We start from the raw sequence: 27,583 nt of genomic DNA, 5'->3' as shown, positions 1-27,583 counted from the left end.
TTCCATAAAATAGTACATGCTTATTATAAAAATCCAGGCACTTCTAGTAAAAATAACTCAAAAGTCCAACCACTTAGCATTTGGGGATGTGTCCTTAAAGACATTTCCAATGCATATAAATGTATACTTTTTTTTAATACAAAAACAGGACTGTGCTATACATCATGCTTTGTAATCCATCTCCAGTTCAGTAAGCTGGATTCTTCAATTTAGTGCACACAGTGGCATAATGCAATGCGTTGCGTAAGGAAGGATGTATCCATTTGTGTAGTTTAAGACTTGACACTTCTCTTGTGCTGTCCTTTATTTAGCAGGTGTCTTCTGCGGAGGTGCGCATCGGGCCCATGAGACTGACGCAGGACCCTATTCAGGTACGCCTCCTTTACTCAGCCCTGTGACTCAGATTGTTTTCTTTCTTTTTTTTATTTTTGAGATGGAGCCTCCTTCTGTTGCCCAGGCTGGAGTGTAGTGGCTTGATTTTGGCTCACTGCAACCTCTGCCTCCTGGGTTCAAGCGATTCTCCTACCTCAGCCACCCAAGTAGCTGGGATTACAGGTGTGCCCCACCATGCCTGGCTAATTTTTATATTTTTAATAGAGATGGGGTTTCACCATGTTGGCCAGACTGGTCTCAAACTCCTGACCTCGGGTGACCTGCCTGCCTTGGCCTCCCAAAGTGCTGGGATTACAGGTGTGAACCACTGTGCCCAGCCTGACTCAAATTGTTTTCTTGAAGACCTAAACATTTCCCCATTTTGAGTATAAATATGATGGATAGATTGCATGGTGGATTGTGAGAAAGAACAACTCTTCCACCCCAAAACTAGTCTGCTCGACATCCTGCTGTAGCCAGAAAGGGAAGAAGCAATGAAATGGTGAAGGGCTGGGCTTTGCCGTGAGTCACAACTGGGTGGGAATCTTGTCTCTGCCTTTAATCAGCTATGTGACCTTGCATATATTGCTTCACTCCTCTGACCCTGTGTCCTGTCTGCAAAATGGAGATGATTATGCCTCAGGGAATTGTAAGTTAAATGAGATAGCATAGGATGCCCAGAACTTTCTCTGGCAGTTACCATTAATTGAGAAGATGGTTGATAAATGATAGCTGTTGCTGTTGTGTGGGAATAGAAGATGATAAAATGCTCCCCTACATCTTCCATGTGACTTAAGCCAAGCAGTCTACTGGGCTCTGTAACACAGCAGGAACTGGTGTCCAAGGATACAAGGCCCAACCACCTGTAGGACTGACTTCACTCTAATAATGGCAGCAACTGTGTCCTCCTTGCAGCCCTTCCAGGTTCCTGTGCCCCCTTAAGAGAAACATGTATGAAGAGGGAGTTTGTACCCTTTTATATATAAAAGGATTTCTAAATCCTTATCTGCGTATAAGCCATCCTGTTAGGCCTAAATAAGTTAACTTCTTCCTTGTAAAAACTGTAGCTTATTAGCACCTGGAATCTTGTCCTGTACTTGGGACAAGTAAAGATGCAGAAAAGATGTAAACAAGTCCACCAACATATAGATGAAAGTGAAAAACCAAGCAAGGAAATGTGCTATTTGATTTATGAGCAAATGGAAAAAGAAAGTAGTGTTTTATAGTTGCTTGGAAAAAGAAATGCAAATCTAGGAAAGGAAAAAAAAGGAAGAGATTTAGCTTGGGAAAATTTGATGAAAACAAATTTAGGAGCAGAGAGAGAGAGAAAAATAAACACCAGCTACAACTATTTGTATAGAATACAAACAAATGGAAAATTTCAGTAATCATTCTGAGCCATGTCCTTTGTACTCCAATTTTGAATAAAGGCAATGACAAATAAAGGAGCTGATATCAAGGACTTATTCCCAAAGCAATTTCCAGAATACTTTTTGGGATTAGTGTGGTTTTAGATCAATTTCATTTACCTTCATTTTTGTCCTATGCTACACTAGCAATGAATGCTCATAAGGATGTCTCATTCTTTTAAAAATGTAAGTTGTCAAATGTTAAAATATTTCAAATGTTCGTAAAGGTGCATGTGTGTACCAACACCCACTTCTATCAAATATTAATTATATGTCTTATTTGTTTCAGAGTTTTTCTCAGAAACAAAAGATTGTGGATACTGTTTAAGCCCTTTATTTATCCCTTTGCTACCCCTTTCTTTCCTCTCTGGAAGCAACCACTATGATACATATTTGTATACTCAGTCTTCGTATGTATGTGTCCATTCATAATATGTACACTTGTTTTGAATGCTTTTTAGCTCTCTTTGAAAGGTGTTGTGCTGTAAACATCATTCTTCATTCATCAGTTGGTGTCATATCTAAGAATTCATTGCCTAATCTAAGGTTGTAAACATTTACTTCTTTGTTTTCTTCTAAGAGTTTTATAGTTTTAGATCTTACGTTTAGCTCTATGATCCATTTTGGGTTAATTTTTGTTTATGGTGTGAGGTAGGGGCTTTATTTTTATCTAGTTGTCTTAGCAGCATTTGTTAAAAAATACTCTTCTTTTCTCCATTGAATTGTCTTGGCATCTTTGTCAAAAATCAGTCCTAAATGTGAGGATTTACTTTCGGACTCTCAGTTCTATTCCATTGATTTATATGTCTGTCCTTATCCAGTACCACACTGTCTTGATTACTGTAATTTTGTAGTAAGTTTTGAAGTTGTGAAGTGTGAGTCCTCCAACTTAGTCTCATTTTTCAAGATTATTTTGGCTTTCTGTGTCCCTTGCATCTTTGTATGAATTTTAGGACCATTTTGTCAATTTCAGTGGGGGCTTCGGGGAGCCAGCTGGGATTTTGATAGAGATTGCAATGAATCTATAGACCAATTTCAAGAGTATTACTATGTTAACAATTTTGTTTTCCAGTCTATGACCATGAAATATCTTTCTATTTTGCAGGATCTTGTATCCTGCAAGTTTGCTGAACTCATGTATTAGTTTTTTGTGAATATAGAAATTCCTATAATCCTAAGGATTATGTATTATTCCTCACGATTTTCTATGTACAAGATCATGTCACAATCTAGATGCTTTTTTTTTCTTCTCTTGCCTAATTGCCCTAGCTAAAACCTCCAGAACAATGGTGTGTTTAGCTTTTTAAGATACTTCTAGACCTTTTCTCAAAGTACTATTTTACACTCTTACCAGCAATATGAGATTTCTGGTTACTCTAAATCCTTGATAATATTTGATGTTGTGAGTCTTTTAAATTTTAGCTACTCTGGTGGATGAGTAGTATTATCTTATCATGATTTAAATTTGCGTTTCTCCATGACTAATGATGAGCACTTTTTTATTTGCTTATTGGCCATTCCTCTATTTTCTTTTGTGAAGTGTTTGGTCAAGTCTTCTCCTCATTTTTTAATTGGGTTAATTTTTAAAAGTTATTGAGTTGTATGAGTTCTTTATATATTCTTGTTACGACTCCTTTGTCAGATTCTGGGAACATTTTCTCTCAATCTGTGGCTCTTTTATTCATTTTCATAACTCAATTTTTCATTTTGAAGAAATCTATCACTTTTTAAAAATGGTTATTGCTTTCTGTGCTTTAAAAATCTTTACTCCCAGGTCAAGAAGATAATTTCCTGTTTTCTTCTAGAGACTATTGTTTTAACTTTTAATATTAGATCTATAATCTATCTCAAGTTAGTTTTTGTGTGCAGTGTGATATGGGTGTCAAGGCTGAACCCCCTCACCCCACCATATTAATGTCTGTTTCCAGCTCCGCTTATTACAAAGACTATTCCTCCCCATTGAATTGCTTTGATGTCTTTGCTACTGATTTTTTTTTTTATATTTGTTGCAGCTTGTTTGGTGGCCAGGTATGTAGTCAGTTTTTAGATTAATACTCCACAAAAAGTGATAAAAAGATGTATTCTCTATTTGTTGGACAGAGGGTCCTATTTACATGAATTACTTCAATTTCATTAATCGTGCTATTCAAACCATCTCTATTAATTTTTGACTTAAATTTTGTGACTGTGTGATCTATCAGTTTCTAATCACAGTGGATTTGTTGAAATCATCAATATCTGTTAATACTTGCTGGTATTTTGAGTCTGTGTTGTTAGGTGTATCCAAGTTCTTGGTTATTGTATATTCTTGATGACTATCCCTTTTATCATTATGTAGTGTCCTTCTTTAACCTTTTCCCTTATATTCTGTTTGATCTGTTGTTAATATTGCCAGGCCAGCTACCTTTGTTTAACATTTTCCTAGTATATCTTTTTCAGTTTTTTTTTTTTTTTCAGAAACAAAAGATTGCAGATACTTTATAACTTTATTTTGAGTAGCCTCTTTTAAGCAGCATATCGGGGTTTTTTTTCAATAAAAATATGGGAAATAAAATCTTTCTATAATCTTTGTGTTTTAATAGGTGAGTTAAATCTGATTACATTGAGTGTGAATACTGATACAGTTTTATTTTGTATTTTCTATTTATTAACCTTTTCCTTTTTTATTGTTTCTTGTTTCTGCTTATTATCAAGTTGGGAATGTTTTTGAAGTTACATTTTCTTTTCTCTAATATAGGTATACTTCTATTCTTTTAGTGGTTACCCTGAAATTATTATTATTATTATTATTGAGACAAAGTCTCGTTCTGTCACCCAGGCTGGAGTGCAGTGGCACGATCTCGGCTCACTGCAACCTCTGCCTCCCGGGTTCAAGCGATTCTTCTGCCTCAGCCTCCCAAGTAGCTAGGACTACAGGTGCATGCCACCACGCCTGGCTAATTTTTGTATTTTTAGTAGAGATGGGGTTTCACCATATTGGCCAGGCTGGTCTCGAACTCCTGACCTCGTGATTCGCCCACCTTGGCCTCCCAAAGTGCTGGGATTACAGGGGTGAGCCACCATGCCCGGCCCGAAATTATTTTTAATATGCTTGCTTAGCAGTCAAATTTTATAACAAAGTCTCGCCATACTATCTTTCTGTCTTCTCAAACATGATACAGTCCTTTACAGAATTTAAGTACCTCCTGACAGCCCCACTCTCCCACAACTGAAAAACACTTATCTATAAATTTGAATGTATTATATGTGGCGTATTAAAACATACAAAAATATTTTTGATATGTGCTCATAACCTATGAAACATAATAACAAATTGAATATCATAAACTCATAAGCCCACCACCCAGTGCAAGACCTGGAACATTACCCGTGCTACGGTATACCCCATTGATTTCCCTCATGTGAGTTTGGCTCCAAATAACAGCAGATACAAGTGGTAAAGAGTCCGTCTTTGAGTGAGGGACACAATAATTAAGAGTTTCTTTTAAAAAATATAATAAGCTCAACTTAGAACCAAGGATGGCTTCACTATGGTCTCATTCAAACATAGAGTTTGACTCAATGATTCATGCAATAAGAATCTACTGAGTACCTCCTATGTTCAGGGCTCTATGCTAAGTGTTGCAGGGGAGAGAGAGAAGGCACCATGTTCCCTGACCACAGAGAGAGGTCTGGAAGGTCAGTTTTATTGTCTATGACACACTAACTCTCAGTGCATTGATATCTAGTGTTTTTATGCTTCTGCTACTAACATTGCAATTGACTTAGAAAAATCAAGCTATGTCCTAGTGTTTTTATTTTACTTTTTTTTCTCCTTGAAGAAAACTGTTCTGTTGCTTCACTGCAATGCCAAAAATATTAATTAGCTACATCAGCCAGAGCCCTTAGGGCTTGGGAGGAAATGGCTTGATAAGAATATTTCAGGATATAGTTGCTTTTGAGGGTGCATTTCTGAGTTCATCAGGGGAAATTTACTCCCATGTCAGGAAATGTACTCCCATGGGGCTCTACACACCCCACACAGAGCTGGCAGGAGCACAGTTAGGAATGGAATGGATTGGAAGTGCAGAGTGGTGCTGTGGAGCACGTCTCTCCTGGGTGAGTTGATGTGACCCACAGGGAAAGTCATATTTTCCAATCTTGGCTAGAAAATAAAAAGCAGAGGAAGTATTATGAGGCAGGAGATTCAAATCAACATGATACTGTCTGAAAAATCAAGTGGCCTTTTCTTCATCCATACCTGGAACACATTTACTTCCCCAGTGTGCAGAATTTATGTGTTTCTGCTTAGAGAGTCCTGTCCCCATCCCCATCATGCTGGGCTTTCCAACTGGACTTGGAAATGGATCCCCACAGCTGTGACCTAAGCTTTTTCTTAGCAAGGTCACATCTCCTTTCAAAGCCTGGCCAAGATGGTGAAACCCTGTCTTTACTAAAAATACAAAAATTAATCGGGTGTGGTGGCAGGCATCTGTAATCCCAGTTACTCTGGAGGCTGAGGCAGAGAATTGCTTGAACCTGGGAGGTGGAGGTTGCAGCGAGCCAAGATCGCACCATTGCACTCCAGCCTGGGCAACAGAGTGAGACTCCATCTCAAAAAAAACACAACAGCAACAACAAAAACCACCTTATTCTTCCATGTTGTAGGGCATGGGTTTTCTGGAACCATTATATTTTGGGGATTTTATATGTTGGAGATCACATGGCCTCATAGGGAGCTGACCTTCACACATTAAGTGAAATGACTGAGGGATGGAGATGTTCAGACTCAGTAACTTGCTGTGGTCAGCATTTCTTTTGCTGTCTGTCCTTACTGCTGCTACCAGGTTGTGTCTTCTACCTCGTCCAGCCAGTTTCAAAGAACCATAGAGTTGTTAAGAATTTTCATCTAATATTATAGGTAAAAATATTATGGTGCTGAGAGATAGTAAGTTACTTAACATAGTGATTACAAAGGCCCTGGGGTCAGGCCAGCCTCGGTTCACATCTTGCTGGCAGTGCAGCTATGGACAAGTTTTTTAACCATCTAAGCCTCAGTTTCCATGTCTATAAAATAGGGATAATGCCCAACTCCAAAGAGTTTCTCTAATGGGTTATTGAGTGAGACAGTATGTTTCTAGTACATTCAGTATAGTGTCTGGCCCTTAGAAAATTCTCATTAAACTGTGGCTGTAATCAGCATCACTTTCCTAGGGACATTTAAGGAAAGTTCTCAGACCATTTTTGTTTAACTCAAATGACCCCTCCCCTGATCAAATTGGCCACTTGTTTAGTATTATGCAGACACAGCTTATGTGATCTATGTATGTGGTCTGCTTTAGAAGACCAGGTGTTTGCTTAAAGCCACACCAAGTATTCCAAAAACTGGATGTTTAATAGTAGACACTGACAATCCATTTGAAGACACATAGATACACCTTCATTTAGAAATAACACTAGTGATAATGAACACCTATATTGCCTTATTCAAGATGAGGAAAAGTTAGTTTTTGTTTTCATCTTTTTTTATAATTAGCCATCACCAGATAAAGTAGTTTCATTCTAATTTAGCTGTCAAAGACAGATTATTGCTATCCTCAAAAAGATATGTTTCAGCTTTCTTTGAGGTCTTTATAGTTACCTTTGAAAAGCAGGTATCTCTTGCTTTGTACAGTTCCAATGTGCACAGATTTCATGGTTTACTTAGATAACACCAGACCCCCAACAACATGTTTCAAATTGCGGTTACATCAGTGTTTTAACTGTGAATAAATGCATAAAGCATAAACTTTGCAGCTGGCTCTTCAGTCCACAAATCACTATGTAAATAACAAATGTGCAGCATCATCAGTAACCTATCGCTTTTTTTAACCATAACTTTTTTTAGCCAAAGACTCTGGTTGGTTTCTGCCTATCTGTTATTCAGCCTAAGTACAGACAGCAAAGCATGTAGTTGTGTTGCCTCCTATCTCTCCGTGATAAACCCAAATGACATTATGCAAAAATAGATCATCGAAAGAGGGAATGAGCTAACAAAGATGAAAGTGCAATGAAGAGATGAAAAATGATAATGCTGTGAGTGAAATTTGAATCAAATGTAAATGGACTTAGAGGAGAAATAGTTGACTGTGGAATGCCGACACTGCTGTCTTTGAGAGATTCTAGACATGTGGCTGGTAGAAGTTAGTGAATGCAAATTCATCAACATAAATGAGGACAGTGGTGTGGCAAAAAGGATGAAGATGTCATAGAGGAAGTGAGGCCAGCAAAAAACTTCACATTAATTAAAGGAGCTCTGGGGATATTGCATGATACTGAAAGCACAGAGGATAAAATGTCAGCAGCTGATCCAAAGTTAGGAGTATGACAATTTGCCAAGGCACGGGAAAGATGCTCACTTCGTATCATAACTAATACAACTAGAAGAAGGTGGCAAGCGCTGTCCAAACTACTCTTGATAAATTTTTTAAAATAAATAAAACATCTTAATTTTCAATGTTTCTAATATTTTAAGTTACAATATATTAAATAAATTTTAGCTTTATATTTTTTCATTTCCCTATATATTTATAACCAAGAATAAGAAAATTTTCAGTATGTTGACACAAATTTTTAAAGGTCACAAAACAATCATAATTTTTACCATTATTTATTAAGATAGCTTTACATGGTCATTTTTTTCATTTTTATTTTTATAGAATATAAAAATGCAGATTTCTTGCATGTATATATTGTGTACTGGCTTTCAGTGTACCCATCACCCGAAAAGTGAAAAATGTACCCACTACGTAAGTTTTCAACCCTCGTGCATGGTCATTATTATAGTCTGATTCTACCATGCAAGATGAGGATTGCCGATAGCTATGTTCTGACTATGGACAGAACACAAGTTGGCTGAGCTCTTCTCCAGAAAGAGGTTTCCTCATTGTTCCAGGCTTCAGCCCAGATGAGTTCTGCATCTTCTCCTCTTTTGCTGTGTTTACAAGGGTACAGTGAGATCGATGTGACAAAACTACTTCCTTCTGCTTGTTATCCTGTGCTTGGATTCTTGTCCATGCTTTGTTTATCTGTGGTCACCACTTATTGGTGCATTTATTATAATTATCTGCTTCCTTGACTGGAGCCCAGGGGAAGAGACTGGCCTATGGCTATTTCTGTCATCTTTTTATTCCCAGTTCTTAACATCTCACATAAGAAGTCATCAATAAATATTCTTTGAATGAATGTTGAGCATATTATTTTGAGCAAGCACAAGGTCAGTTTGCTGTTACTCTTTACAGATCAAGTTCAGTTATAACACCATTAGTAATGATTTTTCAAAAATATATTTTGCAGAATCATTTATATGAGTTAATCATTTATTGACCTCAGTTAATAGTCAATAAATCTTAAAAAATGGCCATGTCAAAGAAATGAGAAATACTGATACACAGAATATTAAAGCTGAAGAGGGACTGCATTACTTTTGTTTTGTTTTTATTTTTTGATTGCAAGTAATAACTGCCTTATACCAAAAAAGTACATAAGTAAATAAGAAATGTATTAGAAGGATAGTGCAATTTTTTTTTCAGACTCCAAGAAAGAGTTGAAAAGGGTGGGTGGCCTGTGAAGGGTGTGCATGGGCCATCTCTGAGCCATTTGACATCAGCAGTTTAACATTCTTCCATCGGTATCTCTACTTTTTTCTTTTTTTTTTTGAGATGGAGTTTCTCTCTTGTTGCCCAGGCTGGAGTGCAATGGCGCGATCTCAGCTCACTGCAACCTCTGCCTCCCGGGTTCAAGCAATTCTCTTGCCTCAGCCTCCTGAGTAGCTGGGATTACAGGCATGCGCCACCACGCCTGGCTAATTTTGTATTTTTAATAGAGACAGGGTTTCTCCATGTTGGTCAGGCTGGTCTCAAACTCCCGACCTCAGGTGATCGGCCCACCTTGGCCCCCCAAAGTGCTGGGATTACAAGCATAAGCCACCGTGCCTAGCCAATATCTCTATTCTTAATGGGCCACAGGTCCCAGTTCCTAGCCTTTATGTCTCTCTGTTCAAATTCCGAATTCCTGGAAACAGAATATCATTAGCCCAGCTATAGCCTGGGAGATGGGAACAAAAAGTCCAATTTGGGCTACTTGGATCTACTTCTTTCCTGGAGAAGGTATTATTTTTAAGAGCTAGGCAGATATTTTTAAAAGGTGATTACTGTAGTGTTTTACTCTGAAGTATATATTCTTTATTCCCATAAATTTTCACTTTGCTTAGGAATTGAATAATCGAAAAGCAGTCTTTCTAAATTTTTTATAAATAGGAAAAAATTTAAATATTAGCCAAAGAAATTCTCTCCCGAGTGCCTTACCATACCTAAATAATAAGATCTGTTGGCCTTGCAACACATACAGATTTTATTATTCAGGTATGGTAAGGCCAACAGATCTAGGAACAATTGGCATTGAAAAAATCGTTACAGTTCCCAGAGCGGGAGGCACAGCATGACACCCAGGGCCACGGTGGGAAGCACCGCAGTCAGTCAGGAGGCAGAGGGAGTGGGAGGAGATTGCGGGCAGGAGCCTCCACTGTGGTTTCCATGGGAAGGCTTGGGTGAGGCAGGGTGAGCAGGGTTAGGCTAGGCTAGTCTGATTAATTTCAGAAAAGTCTGGGACATATTGGTGGTTCTAGTTGTCTGGTACCCGGCCCTAGGGTGATTAGGGTTGGGGAATTGTGGCCTGGAGTGTAAGAGCCAAAGGTGGTGGTGATTGGGGAATGGGCTCTGGATTGGTTGATTTGCATATGAAGGGCATGCTCACAGGAGAATTGTGTGCTATCTCTAGGAATTAGCAACCCTGAGAAGGGCAGTCCTTCCAGGGTCAGCAAAGCCCCAGAAGTCAAAGCATCAGAAACACAGAAAATAAAAATATACAATTAATACAGCTGTCCACCTTCAATCAGTTTTGTGAGTTTCCATGTGAAATCCAGTTTTGTAACACCTTCAAATGGCCTAGAAGGCCTTATCATGGTCTAGCCCTCTGCCATGAACTTGACCTGCTCCCACCCTTTTGCCCTCACACCCTCCCTTCAGTCACCCAGGCTCCCTTGCAGTCCTTAGAACACACCAGGGGCTTATAGAACTCTGCCTGGAATGCTTTTCCTTCCAACATAAACTGGGCTTGCTTTTCTCTTCCCTTCAGGCATTCGCTCACACATCACTTTCTCAGCAGGACCTATCCTAACTGCCTACTTCCTTCTGCTGCCGGCACCCACTCCTGACCCCCTTACTCTGCTCTGCCGGGTTTCACATAGCACCTGTCGTTTATTACCATTCTGTATAATGTGCTTACTTAATATTCTATTTATTATGTGTGCCTCTACCACTACAAGGCAAAGAGTCTTTATTTTGTTCATCAACATACCGTAAGCACTTAAAAGCAGTGTTTCTGAAAATTAGTGATAGCTGTTGTAATGCCCAACAAGAGAATTGTTGTATTCTTACTGTATTAGTCAAAGATTGAGGCATAATGGTGTCAAGGAAATATAAATTGCTGAGATTCTTGTTTAGAAATCCATAATTCAGCCAGACAGGTGAGAGACAAGAAATGTTTCACCTTTTTTGACTTCTAGGTTCGGCATATTGAGTTTCTTGTGTTAATACCACAGCTACACCTAGTAAAAGGTTATTGACTTTTTGCACCAACCAGTTTATTCTACCTGATTTTTCTCATTCAGGCTCCCTTGTTAACAGTTTGATTTGAAGGCTTTCATTATCAAAATCCACAAGGTCGTATCCTTCATTTTTCTTGGGAGAGCCACCTCCTGTTTCTTCCTGGAAGGAACTCTGTGGCTGGAAAAGTTAGGAGCTTCCTGGGCTGAAGAATGGCATATATAATATATCCAGATATTTATTGATATTAAGGAATTATTGGAGAGGTTTAGGTATGAAATGATATTCTGGTTTTATTCTTTTTAAAAAATCTTTATCTTTCACAGAAGCATATGGATGAGATAAAATAGCTGGATTTGCCACAATCTGTTATAAGAGCTAGGAAAATGGGTAGGGATAGAGATGAGCCTACACTGGCTAGGAGTTGGTTATTGCTGAAGCCGGGTAAGGAGTACATGAATTTCATTATATTATTGTTTCTACTTTTCTATATACTTCCAATTTTCAATTAATAAAAGTATTTTTCATCTGGGCATGTGGCTCATGCCTGTGATCCCAGCACTTTGGGAGGCTGAGGTGGGCGGATCATGAGGTCAGGAGTTCGAGACCAGCCTGGCCAACATGGAGAAACCCCATTTCTACTAAAAAAATACAAAAATTAGCAGAGCATGGTGGTGGGCGCCTGTAATCCCAGCTGCTCGGGAGGCTGAGACAGGAGAATCACTTAAACCCGGGAGGTGGAGGTTGCAGTGAGCCAAGATTGTGCCATTGCGCTCTAGCCTTGGTGACAAGAGCAAGACTCCATCTCAAAAACAAACAAACAACAACAACAAAAAATTTTTCAAATGTAATGGTAATGATTGGACAATTTGGCTTGTTTCTGACTTTAAGTGAAACGTGTTTGGTGTTTCACCATGATGAATATATTGACTATTGACTCAAATCTCTTCATGTTGAGAAACTACCCCTCTATTGCTAATTGTTTAAACCAGACATGGGTGCAGAAGAATATTGAGTGCCTTAACAATATCTTGAGATTATTATAGGTTTTTCTTATTAGATCTATTGCTGGGAGGTGGTCTTACATCTTATTCATAGTAAAGCCCTCTTGCATTTCTCAGAAGACCCCACAGGTAGTTATTTTTTCATTTCTCAAATATTTGCTGAACATCTAGGAAGTGCCAGCCTGGTGCTGGGCATGGGGGGTACAAGCAGGGAACAAGCCAGGCCGAGCCCTCACTCTCCTGAAGCTTACTTCTCCAGTGAGGGAGATGGACCATAAATACGTAAATGAGCTCAGATGGTGGTAAGGTAGTCTGTGTCTTTCTGGCTGGCAGAGAATCTGTGTTCCTGGACCCAAGGCATGATGAGGGGGACACTGTGTAAAGTATTTCTACCTTCTTTCCTGTGGGTGGAATTGCTTCTCAATGAGGCAGTTCATCAATAGAAGCACTTTTCCCTTGACTTATCTCCATCAGCTTTACATTTCATGATCATTCTCTCTAGATTCTGGCAAAGATTGGATGTTAACATTCATTTGTGAGGTTGTTTTGAGTTCCCTTACTTCCTTATGTCTATAGGTATTTTAGTGCTAAGTTCAAAGAGGTGGCCTCCAGGGACTTAAAGTCAAATACCACTTGCAACTGGAATCAAATATATGTATTGTAAATGTAAACCATAATCTAACCTGTGTTAACTATCTCATTAATAATTTTACTTCTTATTTAAAAACAAAGCTAATTAGGAAATTAGAAATACTTGTAATTGTAGTGAGTAACAGTCACCACCAGAGTGAATGGGCACCTTCTCTGTGCTTATTCAGTTCTCAGAACTAACTTATGTGGCACTGTTCTTTCACTCTTAGAGCCAAGAAACTATAGGCCTAAGAGGTGAAATAACTTGTTCAAAGACCACTGTAACCAACTGGAGGAGCTGGGATTTGAACCCTGGTAGCTTCCCTCTAGAGGCCTCATTTTTAACCAGTATACCATAGGCCTGGTCTTTTGGTTGTTTTGGGGGGATTGTTTTTGGCTTTGTTTTAGACAGGGTCTCACTCTGTTGCCCAGGCTGGAGTGCAGTGGTGCAATCATGGTTCACTGCAGCCTCTACCTCCCAGGCTAAAGCGATCTTTTCATCTCAGCCTCCTGAGTAGTGGAGACCACAGGCATGTGCTACTGTGCCTGGCTAATTTTTTTTGTATTTTTTGTAGAGGCAGGGTTTTGCCGTGTTGCCCTGACTGGTCTTGAACACCTGGGCTTAAGTAGTCCACTGCCTCAGCCTCCCAAAGAGCTGGGATTACAGGCATGAGCCACTGCGCCTGGCTGATAGGCTTGTTTTTAATAGTCTCTATGGATGATGATTTATATCAAGATGCTCTTTTTGTTGTGTTTCAGGTTTTGCTGATCTTTGCAAAGGAAGATAGTCAGAGTGATGGCTTCTGGTGGGCCTGTGACAGAGCTGGTTATAGATGCAATATTGCTCGGACTCCAGAGTCAGCCCTTGAATGCTTTCTTGATAAGCATCATGAAATTATCGTAATTGATCATAGACAAACTCAGAACTTCGATGCAGAAGCGGTGTGCAGGTACCTTCTCTAATTTAATATGCTTAGTAAATGTTCATTTTACATCTTACAATGGATTTCATTTATAGATATCTTTAGTTTATTTCAAATATTTTTAAAATATGCGTTGATGTTTTTAAGCAGTGTATACAGATGTCTGTGGTGAAAGCTATAGCTCCTTCCTGTAGATTTCTCTCTCCTCTTCTACTTTCCCACATTTGAGTTGTACTAAATTTAGAGGTGTGAGCTGGGCTCCCCTGAAAACCTCAGGGTATTCCCCCCACCCTGTGTATTGCTCATAAAAAACATTAAAATTCACAGAGTTCGCATTACACAGATACGGTTTGGATTTAAACTAGCTATTTTAATCTTCATTATTCTCTCCCAAAATGAACATCGGAAATGTGTGAAATATAAATTTTTTCCTGCCTGACACAGATGGGTAGATCCCACAGCAGGCTTCCCAGTCATGGAGCGAAGGCAGCCACTTTGCAGCAACAGAAAATCTTCCAGGGACCCAAACCCCCTGCTTGTTTATAGAAATGCTTGCACTCTGGGGAGGAAACACAGGCCTGTTCACAAATAAATGCTCAGTCATAAGAGTTAGCTCTGGATGAACGGATTCATTTAGCAGAAGTGGAATGCTTTGAAGCTAGATGGAAGAGGTCACTAATTAAATGCTAGACCAAGACAGAGTCCAATTGCATGGGGAGCTGGAATTTTCTTGAATGTTAGTAAGTGAAATAAAAGGTGGGAAAATGGCTTTTTAGAACTTTGGTACCCTGACAAGAAATTAGTAGATTAAGAGAAGTGTCTTATCTCAGGCATCATCTTGCTATTCTTTGATGATTTTCAGTTTCCCAAAGAAGAATTTTTCTTAAGCATCTGTTTTAGATATGTTTTAATGGCTTCAAATAATCTCATCTTTCTGCATAAAAATATTTTTCTATTTAATAGTGTACATAAATATACATATAGTATATCATAAAATATCTGGATGCTATTTTTAGTATTAGGAAATATTTTTGATGATTTTATAGTAGAATTGGGTCTTGTAAAACTAAGTATTTCTGATTTTTCTTGGCCTTCACTTACTTTTCCTATGTAGTTTTATAGTAGAAATATCACACTTCTTTGTTCCTACATATAATCACTTAAGATAAGCTTTACTTATAAAGAATAAATCAACAGGAAGAAATTTTTTAATTCAGGCAAAGGCCCAGTTTAGCAGACAAGCTTTACATTTTTCTTTGAATATAAAGAAATAGAGTTTTATTTCCTACCAAATATATTTCTGTGTTAGCTGCACAGAAAACCAATAGAGGTCTATGCAGTTTAGAAGTCAGATGTACATATCTGGCAGTGTGTTTCCCGACCATTATTGGTCATGTTGAGGGTGGCCAGATTCCAAATGCTTGACTCCCAGCACACATTCCCTGGGGAGATGTGTGGGTGACACGCTTCTGGCAGATGTGCATTCTTTGTTGTCACCTGTGGCGCTAGATTCCTCACCCTTGAGCTAGGACTGGACCTTAGCCTAACATGCTTCCTTGAGCCTCAGCCCCACCTTCCCCTTAGTCCTCTCATCCAGGAAGAGGCCTGGGTCTCTCTTACCATACCAGTTCCTTTGGAGAGACGAGAGAAAAGAGACAAGCAGCAGGAAGCAACCCAAAAGATGGAAGCCAGTCCCAAAAGAAACCAAGAGAGTGTGTGCTCCAGCCCAGTTATGCTCATTACATGTTTTAGCCTCTTTCCTAAAACCCACACCTTAGGATATAGCCCAGCAGTGTGCCCATGATGCCTACTGGGGTGGGAAAGACTGAATGAAGGTGAGAAGTACTTAGTGTTTCCCTAGAGATAAGAGTATGCCTCTAAAACACTATGTATTTTTTCATTAGGTGCTAACTGGTATTTCCACTGAGTATCCATCCAGTAGGCTCCTGAGTATAAAATAAGTGTAGCTTCACCTTAGCAGGACCTGCCCTGTGGGGTGGCTGAGTGGGAAGTAGTCTGTGCCGGCATTGGAGGGATATTGACTTATGCCTCCTGCCCCATTGTGAGTTAATAGCATTTTCTCCAAAAGATCTCTTTCAAATACCATTTATCGACAGAGGAAACTTCACTTCCCGGGAATATGGCAGCCGATCATTTCCGGGAGCCTTCCTCCCACACAGTGTGAGGGCTCAAGGAACAGGAGATGCAGAAAGTACGTTTTTTGAGAAAGGTCAGAAAATGTTGGAGTTGAAGAGGATGAAGCAATATGAGCCGGCTGTCCCTTGGGGAGTGGTAGTTCAAACACATTAAAGTAGAGAGGAGCAGAAATGCCCACAGCCAGAGAGGAAAACAAATGCGTGTTGTTTCACAAATTACTCTGGAGTAATTCTGTTCTTGGAGATCATGGTTCTCTTCCAAGATATCTCAGAATAAGCAGAGGCCAGACAAAGAGAATAGGTCGAAGCAAGCTGCTGATTCACACCGAGATTCAAGTGTGTGGGGCTTTATTAAAAGTTTGTCCAATTTACAACCCCCTGACCAGAACAGTGCAGAATCTGGGCTGTAGCATGGTACAGCTAAGAAGATTCATGGACCTCAAAATTCTATGTCCTGATTATTTTGGTCCTGTTTAATTCCTAGGGAATAAACTAACTATATCCAGGTGGTCCTAGTACAACAAACATTATACGGTGACAGGTACTATATTGCAACATTTCTCAGCCCCAGCTGATGATCAAGTTGTTTAAAGTATTTAAGCACAAACTACAGTAGGACTGAAAAATTGAGGTGGCTCTTTGTACCACCTTTAATTGGCTTTGACCGGCATTTGTACATCCAGCTGCCAGCAAGTGCTTTAATTTTTATCATAAGCTCAACTTTCTGAACTATCTGCTATTTTAAAAGAAAAAAGATCAAATCCAATGAGTTTTCCCAGGTACATACTGATAAGAAGAGGATTGTAGGACTGCCAATTTATTTTTGTTTTGAAGAGTGGAGTTTCGATTTTAAAAAATGGAATTTAAGTGGAATTTGCCAGTTTTTTAAGTGGAAAATTGGCAGGTCTGACCTATTGGATAATTGCCTGGGAGTTAAGAGAAAAAATGTTTTAACGAAATGAAGAGATTGTCCTAATCCACAAGGGCATCTTTCTTTGTTGTCTTCTCTGTGTTTTAAGACCTTTTCTTTAGAGAAAGATTTGATGTTTTATCATTTTCAGTGTGAAGAAGTTCCACATTCATTTAATGTAACAAAGCCCAGATCACCTTGTTTGACTTGGAGCCTTCTCATTGCAGGTCGATCCGGGCCACAAATCCCTCCGAGCACACGGTGATCCTCGCAGTGGTTTCACGAGTGTAAGTGCACCTCCCATTCCCAGATGGAAGGAGTACTGTTCATTCTGAAATATTTGTCAGATGTAATCTGGTTTTTGAGCTATCTAAGCAATGGGCATGTGTTGGGTCCTAGAACACCAGCCTTAGATCTTGATCTTGCTTTGGGGCTTTTGTTTGCTTCACAAGTTCCTGGAAATATTTAGGTTTTTCTCTGTATCTTATGTAATTGCCTTTAGCACCTAGTCATACACCTCAGGGAGAAAGTTTACTCATTATATGCCAGAAATGAATGGAAAATTTGAGGATGAGGTGGTCTGGAGAAAACATTGTTGCAGTTTATCTTTTTTTTTTCTTTGAAGAAAAGAGATGGGGATATGCTTGTTTTTCATTTAAGAAGAAACATTTTTTTTTCATATTCAAGCATGAGAATAAAGGGGCACTAAATCCACAAGACAAGGGTTGTGAAATTGATGTTGGGACCGTTATGTGGCTAGAGGCAGGACAGTAGAGTTTATCCAATGCTGGAAGGCAAAGAAAAGGGATTGTGCTGTAGGTGCAATGAAACTGTAGGATGAGTGACTGCTCTGCTGGGTTTATCGTCTGAAGTGGCCAGCACTTAAAGTAAAAGAACCAGCAGGAAGAAAAGTTGTCTGTACAAGCTACAGTGGTAGAAATCTTGGCAGGTAACAAAATTTGTTGTAGTCTTTTAATGGCTGTATTTATCTTCGGAGAGAATAAGACCTTAATTAGGACCTAGGACCTGTTGGATTTGGCCTCATTACGGCATTTGGCACAAATTCTGTGACAAAGGCCAGGAAAGTCTGGCCCAGGGGACTTGAAATGCCTCATTCCAAAGTCATGTGGATACAACAGGAAATCATGGCTTCAAAGTCTTACCCTCACTGAAGACTCCTACTTACCTGCTACTCCTTGAGTGTCTTCCTAGGAGCTATGTCTTCTCCTTTGTTTGATACCCATCATGGGATGTGGTCCAGAGAAAGTAGAGACATTGTCCTCACTGGTTCATTACACCTCTCCATCCTGGTGGGAGATTAAGATTCCACAGGGAATGAATGAGGGGAACTGAGACATAAGATCAGCATCCTTCAGCCCTCTTTTTTACATTTATCTTCTGGACACTCTGAGATCTGAATGAGGTCATAGAGTCTTGGACATCAATACCAGAAATGTTGAAGGCCACAGAGCATTTTTCCCAAGCCTGGCTATTACATGGGTCCAAGAACAAAACACTCTTGTTTTTCTGACTCATATGGCAAAAAGGTTTGCTTGTCCTTGACAAATAATGGTTGACTATGGCTTATTTGTTATGATGTCACCGATTTTTCCTGGTTTAATTATAAAATATTTCATGTAGAGAGAGTAGTAATAAAATGAATGTGTGTCTATGTCACCCGGTTAAGAAATAAAACATCATTAATACCCTTGGAACCCTTTCTGTGGCCTTCCTAACAGTCAGAGAAGATAGAACTTGGAGTTCCAGAAGAAAAAGAAAGTGGGTAAAATAGCTTTTCCCTTAGGGCAGGAGTCAGCTATGGGTAACGCCACAAGTCAGCACTGGGACTTCTGTTCCTGTTTTCTATCTGCGTTTCCACCCAATCCCTTTTATTCCATTTTTCTTCCCTGGTTCTTAGGATATGTCCCCCATGTTACTTGCTGGCTGTGTCAGACACTGTTTCTCTATCTTGGTGACAGAGAGCCCAGTGATGGCATGTCTTCATGACAAGCCAATCCACATCCCACCTTGTACTCAAACTGAAGTCCTGAGACTCAGCAGTAAGCTCACTATAGCAAACCCTCTTGTGAAATGAGTAGCAATTATCCATTTTTGTTTTCTCTCCTTCCATTCTAACTGTGTGTTCCTGCTGCTACTTCTCTCCTATTTGGATTGGGGGTCTTGCAGCCTGGAATGTTGGCTGTCTGCCTCATGTTGAGAGCTGGACCAGCTCGGTTTTGGTGTGGGAGTCATACTTCCAGATGGTTTGGGGACAGTGGTCTCGGAATGAACAGTGCGCCTAACACGTCCCTTTATGGGACTGCTTCCGTACATGTGGCTCAACCGCAAAGGGCAGCTGAGTTGGAAAGGGCCATTCATGTGTACTGAGGGTGATACCTCCAGGTATACTGCTGGAGCTTTCTCTGCTGTTTTTGTTCTTTTTGCATCTGGAAGGTAGATGTGGGGTCTGTATCCTTGAAGGCAGGTGTGCCCCGTGGGCACGTGCTCGTCAGGAAGCCACTCTTGGAGCTAACGCTGTGTGGCCTCATTGCTCTCTCTCCGTGTTTCAGTGTGAGGAATCCTGGTTTGTATCTGCTGAGTGACCACATTTTCTGCTTTGCTGCAGATCGGATGACCATGAAGAGGCGTCAGTCCTTCCTCTTCTCCACGCAGGCTTCAACAGGGTATGTACAAGATGTCCAGCATCTCTCTCAGGTACAGGCGCCTTAACCCCTAACTCTCCCATAACAGGAAAGCAAAACCACCACGGAGAACTGTTAAGGAAATTAAGCCCCAGGACTGCTAGGGAAAGGAAGAAACTGTGTTCTCATGGGAGAGTAACGAGCAGCTTCCAGTCGAGCTCTTTGCCTTTTTTGCTCTCTGGGTTTTTTCCATATATCTTAGCAATAGATACACAATGACATAAAAACACATCTTATTATATCAGATTAAAATTCTGTCATCCCAAAGTAATAAAGTAATCTTATTTAAATCAGTACAGTCAACTCGATTTAATGTGTGTGTGATTATACATAGATACAGCCACCAAACTGGCACCCAACACTCTGTTCATCAGGGCTGGCCAGAGCTTATACCCTAGGGACAGGCCCATGATGGCTGTAGCACCCGGTAAACTCCCGGTTGAAACCATTAACATCAGCAAAGAAAAATTCTTTGAGTGACAAACTACACAAATAACACTGAGATTCCAGTTGAAGATTAAGAATTACTCCAAGGAAACTCACTAACGAACTAAATAACCAAGCTCACCCAGCATCTCAGGGTAGAAATTAGACTGGAGGCAAGGCTGTGTGCATGCAAATGGAAAGGAACTGATAGAATGGACTTAAAAGAGAAGAAAGAGAAGAAAGGGAGGAGGAAAAAGATCATCAAAACATGAATGTTTAAAAGAACTATATTCCCTAATACTAAAAGAAAACAAGTCCTTATAGAGAAATTGTGGAAGACCTTACTTCATATTTTAATTTTTTTAAATAACAAGTATGTATATTACTCCTATGTAAAAAATAAAAGGTTTCCCTTAGGAAAATAATAGGATAGAGGACCATGGTTTACTTATACAGCTTTTGCTGATAATCTAAACGCAAGTAATCCTATAGCATCCTGTGACCTCCTGGCTTAAACTGTAAACATCATGAATAACACTGATATTCAACTTGAAGATTAAGATTGGTTATTCCAAAGAGACTTACCAACAAACTAAGTAACTAGGCATACCCGGTGTCTCAAGATCTTTTGGTAAGAGTAGTCTGAATCCCAGCCAGGCACGGTGGCTCACGCCTGTAATCCCAGCACTTTGAGAGGCCAAGGCAGGCAGATCACCTGAGGTCGGGAGTTCGAGACCAGCCTGACCAACATGGAGAAACCCCGTCTCTACTAAAAATACAAAATTAGCTGGGCGTGGTGGCGCATGCATATAATCCCAGCTACTCGGGAGGCTGAGGCAGGAAAATCACTTGAACCCGGGAGGTGGAGGTTGCGGTGAGCCAAGATCGCGCCATTGCACTCCAGCCTGGACAAGAAGAGTGAAACTCCGTCTCAAAAAAAAAAAAAAAAAAAAAAGTAATCTGAATCCTAAGTAGGTGGAGTGATGTATTCCTTAAAAAATAGGGTACTGCCTGTGCCTTGTGAATTATGAAAATCCTCTGTGTGCTTTTAGTAATGGTACTTTGCTACTCCGGGCCTAAATATATATATGTATATATTCCTGTTAGTTGTAGACCACAGAGAAGCAAAAACTACCTTTGTGATGCAGTTGTTTTGTGCTTTGGTATGCTTCAGTGTGGAAGAAAGTGCTATAGAGAAGATTCAAGGTAGTCTAGTGGCTCACGATGTGTGATAGAAATGAATGTTTCCAGCTAGCAATATTTTTCACGCTCCTAACACTTTTTCCTCTTGTCTGTTATCTCTTCTCGCAAAGGTTGGCATTTGGTTCTGAAAGCTATTCTTAGGTGCTATATCTTAATGAGAATGTATGAGACAATGCTTCTGAGTTTTTGGAATGAAGAGTTGCAAAAGAAAAATCAGCAAAGAAGCCATGTGGTTGAGACAGATTTTCTTTACTCACTCATTTTCTAAGAAATAGCTCTAAAATTATTCACAGGCTTCATAGAACTTCTGTGTAATATTGACCCCCCGACTCTACCCCATTCCGATGTTGTCCTTTTCAAGTTTGAGTTGGGACCTCATGGAGTGTGAGGACATAGATTTTCCTCATTACCTGGGAGATGATTGGAGAATGGCAATGACACACTGTGGGTTTTATCGATTAGGACCCATGTACGTGCTGTTGAGTGTCCTTTTGGAATTCTACCATTAGTTCAGTGATCCTACCTCAAATTGGTTTAGAATTGCTGCCATTTGAAGTGATAGCATCTTGTCTGGAAGGCTGAGATTGCACATCTGCTCACAGTTAGGAGAAACAACTGGCACTCTTTGGGTGCAAATGCTGTTGAGAAAATTTAACCAAAGTTCCATTGTTTCCTTCTTACACATTTTATAACTGGTCCGTGGTGCTCTGGAAGGCTTCATTTCCCACTATCCAGACATGTTACTGTGTTTTGCAGTCAGCCTCAGTGAATAAAGCTTTGGGGGAGGGGCATGAACAGTGGTAGCTGTCAGGGACCACCTGGTGTTCTTCAGTGCTGGCCCTGATAGAGGCCATTTGCCTGTTAGGTCAGGGTGCCCCCAGTAGCTTGGGCTCGTTCCAGGAGAAGCACACTGCACCTACAACAGCTCTCCTGGCATTACTGTGGCACACCATCAGCTGAGACTGATCTTCATGTGGTGGTTCTCCTTTTTTGGGCAAAATCCTGTCTTTCACAACTCTCTTCCCAAGCACCTTTTCAAATATGCCAGTTATCTTTGCCTTCCATGAGGTTGTTTCCCATCTCTGAGCTGTTTTGATTGTATTAGATTATCTGCTGAAACTCACCCCTGTGTTGCTAGCTAATTGGCTGGTGGTTCAGTCTGCGGTCCCTGAGTGGGGATCTAGGAACAAATTATGCCGTCACATATCCCACAACAACTCCCCCTGAAGGCTCTGGAGCTATGTGTAAGCAGCGAGTATATAGATGCTCAGTCCATGCTGAGCCTTTTAGAAATGAGCATTTTAGCAAAGGACAGTTGCAACTGTTTTTATATCAACTTTATGTGCCTCTTTTTCTATTTGCAAAAATGTTTGTTCAATTTAACAAGTGTTTATGGAGTTCTGCCTCTGTGCAATGTGCTAGGCATGCCGGGGGCACAACTGTAGGACACAGTTCTCTGTGGAGAGACCTTCTGTGGAGTAGGAAGTGGGGAGCTATGATTTATTGTCAGGCCCAGTTCCCAGTGATTCACTTAATCCTCCTCTACATATGAGGGATTTGATATTTTCTCCATTTTTGCAGAGGAGGAAACAGGCTCAAAACAACTAAACTTGCCAGAGCTCACACTCATGACAAAGTGCAGAAGCAAATACATGTTGTTTAACTCCAAACTCTATATTGGGTTCACTAAAGTTAGATTTCCCAAGCTAGTGTTCCACAGAACACCACTGTACCAAAAGCTATTAATACGTGGTCTGTGAAAAAAGCCTTCTGTGATCAAGTAAGTTTGGGGAATCAGTGAAAACTCAGTTCCCCCTCCTCCCACACCTGAGAATCCACAAAGCACTTTTGCAACATTGCACATTAGCATTTTAAATACTGTGAGAAGTCCCGTAGTAAAGAAACCTGCTAACTTTGTTTATCCCAACATTTTCTTTCCATTTTTTGCAAAAACTAATCCATGTTTGTTATAGAAAATACAGATAAGCTAAAAATTAAAATTATTTATGCCACCAGCCTTTCAGATTTATTTCTAGGCAGAAATGGAAATCACTGTGTATTATTTACAAAACAGTGTCATGATATACATACGTAACTTTCTATGTTATTCCAGCATTTTTCAAAACGTATTTTATCATGGTTTTTTTCATGTTTTTACAAAACATCAGCTAACAACTCCCTGAGTTCTGTTACAGGCTGATATATAGCTTTTATCCATCTAAAAGCGCAAATGGACTCTAACCATGTTTAACTTTGCTCTGTAAATCAAAGAGAAAGTATTTCCCTTATGTGTATGTTTATGGCTTCCTCTCTTTACTTAGCCCTTCCCAGCTTCCACATAAGAATTGTGGAGGACCAGAGGCTCAGGGAGAGCCAGGGAGAAGCCAACCACTCCAGATATGTGGAGCCATCCACTCTAGTGTGTATGTGGGGTATGTGTGTGTGTGTGTGTGTGTGTGTGTGTGTGTGTGTGAGAGAGAGAGAGAGAGAGAGAGAGAGAGAGAGAGGAAGGAGTCAGGAGAGGGATTGATTTTTTTCTCTGGCCAACTTGGGTGAAGGAATTCTAAGAAATACATCTTTCAGCAGGGCCTAGTATTCTCCTCCTGTACCTATATAGCTACCTGAGAAGCAAAAGTATGTGACTGGTAGTTTGGAATACTTTGGAATTCTGCTTATCTTTCTACTTAATAGTTTTCCAGCCAAATGCTTAGAAAGGTTTGCATGATGTGTTTTTTTAATCAATTAAAATGCAAAACATTTCCCCTTTCCTAAGTAGAATTGTCCTTAAATCTCTTCCCTTACTTGCTTTTTTTTTTTTTTTTTCTGATTTCATTATTTCTCATTAAGTATTGACGTGAACATGTCGGAGAAGTGCTCAATTTCCTATATACCCTACACTGAATCACGTAGCGTATATAAGAAATGTAAACCAAATTACTTTGGGATTAAGTGAAAAAGGGCCTACTGCTTTTTAAACATGGGACTTGAGCAGCTCATGCCTAGCATAAATGGTTGCTTTATGGTTCTTTGATGAATGACAATGTGTGCTGCATTTTCTTCTGCATTATTATTTGCTTATCTATCTGTTCATTCATTCACTAAGTTTATTTATAAATACATGAAAGCCTTTTTTTCAATTGAGATGAGACTAAAATTAGCCATTTTAATGTGAACAATTCAGTGACATTTAGCACATACACAGTGTTGTACAACCACCACCTCTGTCTAGTTAGAGTGAGACCCTGTTGCAAAACAAACAAACAAACAAAAACCATTTTCATCATTCCCAAATGCGTTCCCATTAAGCAGTCACTCCTAGTCCTCCTCCCCACAGCCCTGGCAACCACCAATGTGCATTCTGGCTCAATCAATTGACCTATTCTAGATATTTCATATACATGGAATCATACAGTATGTGAATTTTTCTGTCTGGATTCTTTCATTTAATACTTTTTTCAGGTTCATACATGTTGTAGCATGTATCAGTATTTTATTCCCATTTTATGGTCAAGTAATAATCCATTGTATGTATACACCACAATTTGTTTATCTGTTCAAATGTTGGACATTTGGGCTGTTTCTGCCTTTTGGTTATGGTGAATGATGCTGCTATGAACATGCATGTACAAGTATTTATTTGAGTACTTGTTTTCAGTTCTTTTGAGTCTATACCTAGGAGTGGAATTGCTAGATCATATGAAAATTCTGTGTTTAACTTTTCCCCTGCATTAGGCACTCAGAAAATTAGGAAGGATGTAAAGAGTAGGCTCTCCCGTCCAAAGAGATCATTGATAATGTGGTGCACACTGAACATGCTGAGTGTTGGGTTTTAGATGATTTTATTAGTGCAATATGAGGCAAAATGTTTCAGTCATTTACATGGCTGGGCAGGCATTGCGTGCCCTAGAGTGTTCATAATGTAGTTTATTCTACCTTTGTTATGAAGGAAGTGAAGTGTACAGTATTACTTGCTCTGTTGTTTCTCATACATTTAAACAAGCACTTTGAACACCTTGACAGCTGTTTCATCTCATCTTACCTACTAATTGTCTTATATAACGGAGTTACCTGGGGATAGGAACAACTGTTAAGTTTCTCTATTTGACTCTCTAAGAAGTAACTATATATGTGTTATGTATTGTCTTTGCTTTCTTTTCAGAGATTTATGGAGAATAGCAGCATAATTGCTTGCTATAATGAACTGATTCAAATAGAACATGGGGAAGTTCGCTCCCAGTTCAAATTACGGTATGTAGCAAAATGATTCAGTAACATGAGGTTAGCAATTCTTCAGAAAATCTTATCTGTCAACAGGCTGATGTTCATGGGTTCATAGCTGAATCACAGGGATTTTGAAGCTTTTAAACAGGCAATGAATGGCAGCTGGCCAACAGCAGTATCTAAGCCAGAAGGCCCATTATATAAAGAAATAAATTGGAAGCATTTCTTCTTTTGACACTATTTCCACTATTTACAGAATTTTAAAATTGTAACCTGGGAAAATGTTTAATTTTTGCACAATTAGATCGAGATTAAGAATAGCCTTGAGGATTATTTTCTACTTCCTACTTTCAATATTTATACATTTTTACTTGGATTGTTATGCATAGGGGCAAACTAATGGCGATATTTATCATGCTAACCATAATAATGGCTAAGTAACCACAATAGCAATTTTATTAAGTCTGTTTGTGGCCTCAATATGCATGAAGTAGCTTTAAGAAACCAGTTTTAAGTCTCTTTACAAGCATATAGTGTTTTAAGAGCAGGCTTGTCACTGGTGCTCCATTCCAGGGATGGGATTCTCTGGGTGTCTGGCTGCTGGCCAGAATGCTGGGCTAGGGGATGTTCTGCTCCTGGGCCCTCTTAGGAATATCAGGGTCCTAGCTCCTGCCTAGTTTTGCTCAGGCTCCACTCTGGCAGGCTTTTTGGACCCTGATGTTTTCCTCCCTTCTCATCCAGAGAGCAGGGAAAGGAGAAGGCTCTTCTCCACCCATGGGCCACTGCGGGGCCCAGTCCCCAGGAGCTTCAGGCTGTGGGATGCCAGATAAGTCTGTAGCATGGCTTCTCTCTCTGGTTGACTGAGAAGTCACGGATAGTTTGAGGCTCAACACAAAATAAGTAGGAGAGCATCCTGTTATAGTGAGTATATGCCTTATCTTGATTACTTATTGTCATTCAAAGATGACAAAACCCTTTTCGAACTTAATTATCCTCTGTCCCAGGGAGGCAAAATGAATTGACATAAACCCAGAGAAGCAGGTTCCCCTGGGGTGCACCCTGGTCAGGGAAGTCACTTTTTGGTGGGTAGAGTGCTCTAAGAAATAAAGTGTGGGGATACACCATCACTTTCTTAGGTAGAAAAGTATTAAAAAAAGAATCTCAAACCAGTGGGAAATCAGATATTTTGGGAATTCAGGTATTTTTAACAGCCCTTGGTAAGAAATATTGCCAAAGACTTTTTGAACATATAAGTAAGCTAGATCCCTTGGTTTCTTTTTATGTGTATGTTAGCTTCAGAGAACTTCATAGAATTTTTCTAGAGACCCACGTTGCCTTTACTTCCGTAATTTATGCCTTTTAATAATGTAGATTAATTGTTATTATTCCTGGGGGTCTCTACTGTTTTTAATTGAAGGTTAAAAGACTTAGTACTTTTATTTTAGATGTTTACACAATAAATAGAATTAGAAAGAGGGGGATTTTACTGTGGTTTAATTCTTCAACTGTGTATTACCCACAATAAAAAATGAACAGCGTAACACCTCATTGCATTGATAGGCAATTCCATTATTTGATTTTAAATAAGTGCTTCCTTTTTTTTAGGCAACATTACATGTGATGGCATATGTTAGGTGCCAGGAGATGCCCTAATACAGATTCTGCAGTGCACATGGGGCACTGGGGGGCTGTCCCAGGAATGTTAGGGGCACCTTGTCCATGATGGGCAGGGCAAAAGCAGGCCTGGAAATTTGAAATAAATATCCCCAGCCAACACAAGAGCATAAAGAAAAGCCTTCAGGTTATTGTACTGCTGAAATCTGTTTAGAGCCAGGGCATCAAAGACTTTTTAAGGTCTTATCAGATTCAGAACTTTGCAAGTTTCTAAGTACCATTATGTAAGTACTAGACTTCTAACTCCTCACTTACTAGAACTGGTTGGGGGCATTGGACCCATTGTTGAGGTCATAATGAAAAGGCTCAAGTTCTTAATACAAATCAGTG

General features: G+C 39.7%; 1 protein-coding gene across 7 annotated transcripts in view; it reads left to right on the top strand.

Annotated features, from left to right (window-relative positions):
- The window catches only part of PDE8B (phosphodiesterase 8B), a 259,008-nt gene that overhangs the window by 131,264 nt on the left and 100,161 nt on the right, over nucleotides 1-27,583 (top strand). For all 7 annotated transcript variants that reach the window (XM_058440782.1, XM_058440781.1, XM_058440780.1 and 4 more), the window contains 5 exons: nucleotides 312-371; nucleotides 13,798-13,988; nucleotides 17,255-17,314; nucleotides 19,654-19,711; nucleotides 25,518-25,606. In XM_058440782.1, the coding sequence (XP_058296765.1) occupies nucleotides 312-371; nucleotides 13,798-13,988; nucleotides 17,255-17,314; nucleotides 19,654-19,711; nucleotides 25,518-25,606 (458 nt within the window). The remainder of the gene's footprint in view (nucleotides 1-311; nucleotides 372-13,797; nucleotides 13,989-17,254; nucleotides 17,315-19,653; nucleotides 19,712-25,517; nucleotides 25,607-27,583) is intronic.

This window comes from Hylobates moloch, unplaced genomic scaffold, assembly GCF_009828535.3.
Source record: "Hylobates moloch isolate HMO894 unplaced genomic scaffold, HMol_V3 SCAFFOLD_6, whole genome shotgun sequence".
NCBI classification, from domain to species: Eukaryota; Metazoa; Chordata; class Mammalia; order Primates; family Hylobatidae; genus Hylobates; species Hylobates moloch.
This window is presented reverse-complemented; position numbering and strand designations above follow the sequence as displayed.